Genomic DNA, 5,067 nt, shown 5'->3' with positions numbered 1-5,067 from the left:
GTCTCACCAAGTTGCCCAGGCTGGTCTCGAACCCCTGGACTCAGGCAATCCTCTTGCCTCAACCTCCCAAAGTGCTGGGATTACAGGCTTGAGCCACTGCGCTCAGCCAGTAACCTATTTTCTAAGTCAATATTGCTGCTATTACTGCTGATAAATAATGAAACACCATTATTTGTGATTTCATAGTCATAAATATTTCTCAAGTAAATCCATACTATCCAATATTCACATATTACTCCCACTTGCCTTCTGGACTCTGTGAGTGATAAAGAAAAATAATATAGCCAGGCTTGGTGGCTCAGCCTGTAATCCCAGCACTTTGGGAGGCCAAAGTGAGTGGATGGCCTGAGCAACTTGGCGAGATCTCGTCTCTAAAATAAATCAAAAATTAGCTGGCCATTGTAGTGCACATCTGTAGTTCCGGCTACTTGGAAGGCTGAAGCAGAAAGATCGCTGGAGCCCAGTAGGTAAATGCTGGGGTGGCCGTGACCATGCCACTGCACTCCAGCCCGGGCAATGGAGTGAGACTCCAACTCAAAAAAATATATAATAAAATAAAAAATTAAAATAGTATTACAATGTCTGGGGAATACATGGGAGAAAAGGAAAATTCTTATAGGATTGATACAAAGGAAACATTTATCATTTTTGAGTTCTGCGGTATTGAAATACTGAACAATGTATTTGCCCTATTGAGTTAAAATGTCAATTCTACCCTATAAGACAACTTTATGAAAGCATTGGGACTGTGAGTGTGCATGCATAATTCATTCACACATTTGCACACACTGTCAGTTCATCTTTTGGTGGGCCCATGTGAGCCTTAGTGAGAATTCACAGGCCAATCCAGGCCTCCCTGGGCCACCAGGCTGCAAGCAGAATGATTCAGGGAGACTCCTTCAGAAGCTTCATTACAGACCTGACTTAGTAGGTAGAGCCCAATCCTCTTCCTAGAATTTTTCCAGCCAGTTGGACCGACCACAGGAAAGAGATTCAGAACTCCCCCGCTAAGAGCTCCAAATTGCAAGCAATCCTCAGTAAAGGAAGATAGTCTGAGGGATACTAAAAGTTCTCCGATACTCATGGAGCGCCAAACCACAGCCCCCAGGGGCCCCCAGATATCTCGAGGCTATAGAGCTCCTCTGAGATCTAGAATCCAGCTCCAGTCATCTTGCTTTGTGGTATGGCAAATACATAGAGACTAAGTATCAACTTTGCCAAAAGGTTTAAATCTGTATCCCACTGTCCTATTTCTTTATTAGAGAGCTCTCGAATCAGACAGAACAGTTTCAGAAGGCTCCCCTTTCTGTCTGTTTCTAATCACCTCTGTGCTCTGCTTAATTGTACAAGCTGCCAAGAAGGTCCATTTCTGAGTGATGAAAATACATACTCTTACCTCAGACTGAGCACACTCAAATTTGACCAAAGTTGCTGCAAGTTCACTTCGAGCATTTTCAGCCACATTCCGGTAGTGGTTTAATTGCTCTCGAGTGGCCGGGACTTCCAAAAGATGATCGTGATTTTCCTGGTAGAGCTCACCACAAAAAAAGAAGATATACATATATAAGACAAATAAAGAGACAAATATAAACAAGAGTATTAAACAATCTTTTCTGTGCAGATGCCAAAGCAAGAATAAAGACAGAAGCATTCTTTGTATTCCAAATGTGTCAAAAATGCTACCCAGAGAAACATTATGTTCAGACCATTCGGTTCTCATTCTCAAAGTTCAAAAGGAGGCAGGAGAAAGCCCAGGAGTCAATGATGCACTCCCCCAGGATAGTGGTAAGATTTGGCATTCAAGAATTGGCCTTTGCCACTGAAGAGCATTTCCTCTCACTCAACTCAGATGCTGTTTGGCCTTTGCCCAGAACCAATGGAGTTAACAAAGAACTACCAGAAGAGAATCAGTGCTGCATCCTATGTAACTAGGGCACAGTTTTCATTACTCTTGTTTCCTGACCACAAAGGTGATCGACTAACTCCTCTCTTATCTGTTGAATAGTGACTCGTTTGTTTGTCAAGGAGATCATGTGATCAAATTGGAAAAGACTGTCTCTCATAATTCTTCACTATGCCTTTTATTCTCGTTCTCACAATCTCTCATGGGGTCATGAAGTTGAATCAAATGAGCACATGAGATTAGAGATAGTACAATGGGACATGGCAACCCCTGTCCCATCCAGAAGGGAACAGTTCTCAGCTCCACTGATGGTTGCTGATGCAGAAATAAGGATCCCAGGCTCGCTAAATCATTTCAATCTTTCAAGACAAGCCATAGACCTAGACTTTTTGAAGTAAACAATCCCAATTTTTGTAGTTTGGCAACTGAATTAAATATTTGAAAAAGAAATACATGTGAGCCAAATAAACACACCTTCAGAGCAGATTTGGCAGATCTGGACTGTGGGTCGCAGTCTGCAACCTCTGCTCCTGTTTCCATCAGACGCATGCCATGTACCTGCTTTCTTCAAGAATTATCCCTTAGCTTGGACAGATACTTACATCCGCCTGTATGAAGTTTCCAGGGCCTGTGGTCTTTGTGAAAGACATACAAGAAAGTAATGCATTTTTTGAAGGAATTTGAAAGAGGAAACAGAAAGGAAGATTTACTGGAATATCTAAGTAGCCTCGGGGAACTCAGCAATGAAATCCGTTTATGGCTGCTAGAGACCACTCAACTGCCAGCAACTACTATTTGAGATATTCATGAAGGCAAAGTCATCTTATAATTCCTAACATTACAAGTGTTGTCATGACCAGTGTGATTCAATCCACAAAATGCCAAACAAAACCTTCAGGGCTCTTGGTTACAGTCAATGTTTGCCAATCAAAACACAACCATGACGATGGTAAAAAAAAAAACAGCAAAAGTTTAACTGAATCTCTTATTCGATAATCACATCCTGTTCAGACTCATTCGTTAGTCAGAAGGGTCTTTTCCACCCCCACCACCACAGCCATATTTTTTACACGAAGCCATGTGAGGACATAGGTAACTTATGAGAGATTTAACCTGTCACATGCATGGCATGCCGTTTTATACAATTCATTGGAAAAATGAGTTCCCCAATGGATATGATCATTTCCTTCAATGACTAACATCTTTCTTTAAAAAAAAAAAACAAACATAGTCATACAATTGTTTCATCCTTCCAATGAAAAAATATTGTGTCCATTGAATGTAATATTAAGAGCCAGACAAGAAAATTCAGAAATGGCTCTTCATTTTAGGAAGTTACAGTCTAATGCAGAACAGTACCAAAAGCATTGGCCTCTTCAAATATTTATGAGTGAAAGAAACTATATGTTAAGATATCAATACCTTGGCACTGGAGCAGAGCCTACATTAGAAGGGTGCTTTTGATTACTGAGTTTAGAAGATGGCTGCTAAGTCCAAATCACTTTCAGAGTCCAATAGACTGAAGATTATTCACCAGCTAATATTTATTGAAAACCTTCTCTGGGCTGGGCGTGGTGGCTGACACCTGTAATTCCAGCACTTTTGGAGCCAGAGGCAAGAAGATTGCCCGAGCCCAGGTGTTCAAGATTAGCCTGGACAACTTGGCGAGACCTCATCTCTACAATAATTTTTTTTTTAAAAATTAGCCAGGTGTGGGAGTGCACATCTGTAGTCCCAGCTACTTGAAAGGTTGAAGCAAAAGGCCCCTGAACCCAGCAGGTTGAGGCTACAGTGGCTGTGAGCGTGTCACTGCACTTCAACCTGGGTGACAGAGAGAGACTTTGACTCAAAAAAAAGCCTACTCTGGATCAGACATGGAGTTTACAGTATACAGATAGTTTCTTAATCTAAATGATCCTTTGGTGACTTAGAGGTATTAATTTGTTTTTCATTTTAAAATCCTTAATTAAATTCTTACTTTGAAAAAAAAATTCAAAACCATGTGATACTCATGCAGGAAATCAACAGAAAGATCCGTAGAAACCCTAGAAACAGCCTTTAGTCTCTAATCTTAAGAATAATTTATTGCATGAAGAAAGAGACATCACAAATAGTAGAGAAAAAAATACTGTTTAATAAATAGTAAAGCTAATTACCAAACAATATTTTCTTTCTCAATTACTTACAAAAAGAAAGACAGAGCTGTACTACACATTATAAACCATAATAAAAACTAAAATTACACAGAGAAGAGCCAATGAGTGGGATACCAAATACAAGGAGGGCCAGTCAATTTGGCACCAAACAAAGTAGGGCCAATCTCTGAGGTCTAAATTACTGGGAAGAGCCAGTCATGGGACCCTGATCACAGAAATGGGACATGCAGAGGGGGACACACACACACACAAATAAACTTAAAAAATCAAATAAACCAAAATAAATTTAAGATAGACTTAAAGCATTGAATATAAAAAAATGAAACTGTAAAAAGTATGATAATTTTGAGCTTATCATGAGAAGGGCTTTGCTTTTGTCTGCCTGGCTGCTATAACAAAATACCATAAAAAAACGAAATTTGTTTTTCACAAATCTAGTGATTGGGAACTCCAGTATGAAGGTGTCTGATGAGGGCCTACTTGCTCAGAGATGGAGCCTTATTATGTTCTCACGTAGTAGGTGGGTCAAGGGAGGTTTTGGGGCCACTCTCGGGAGGGTTCTAATTCCATTCACAAGGGCTTCACCCTCCTGACCTAATCACGTCCCAAAGGCCCCAACTCCTAACACTATCATCTTGGGGATGAAGATTTCCAGATATGAATTAAGGGAGGGACATGAACCTTAAAATCATAGCAGATTTTTTTCAAGCATAAAAGCAAGGGCAGAGGATCAGAAAGAGCACAAATAGCAACATTTTAAACTACATCATCAAACGTGAGTGAACAGAATTTATAGTGAAAGCAAACCGGAAAAATATTTTCAGAAATAATACAAAGAGTCAAAACCTTAACATGCACAAAAGAACCTACTCAAACCAATAAGAAAACCCCTGCTCTGGCCATTGCCTTGCTATGCTATGGTCTGGTCATGTGTTCTTTGAGCTTTGGCCCCCTCCCCTACCTTGGGGAAATGAATCCTCTCTCTCTCTCTCTCTCTAATTTACTTTC

General features: G+C 40.3%; 1 protein-coding gene across 1 annotated transcript in view; it reads right to left on the bottom strand.

Moving 5' to 3' along the window:
• Positions 1-1,561, bottom strand: part of CCDC170 (coiled-coil domain containing 170) — a 70,319-nt gene extending 68,758 nt beyond the window's left edge. Inside the window, exon 1 of the mRNA XM_008064962.2 lies at positions 1,397-1,561. Coding sequence (XP_008063153.2) covers positions 1,397-1,561 — 165 coding nt within the window. The remainder of the gene's footprint in view (positions 1-1,396) is intronic.
• Positions 1,562-5,067: the final 3,506 nt, after the last annotated feature.

This window comes from Carlito syrichta, unplaced genomic scaffold, assembly GCF_000164805.1.
Source record: "Carlito syrichta isolate Samal-C Ts95f unplaced genomic scaffold, Tarsius_syrichta-2.0.1 Scaffold308114, whole genome shotgun sequence".
NCBI classification, from domain to species: domain Eukaryota; kingdom Metazoa; phylum Chordata; class Mammalia; order Primates; family Tarsiidae; genus Carlito; species Carlito syrichta.
The sequence above is the reverse complement of the archived record's forward strand: the minus strand, read 5'-3'. Positions and strand labels throughout refer to the sequence as shown.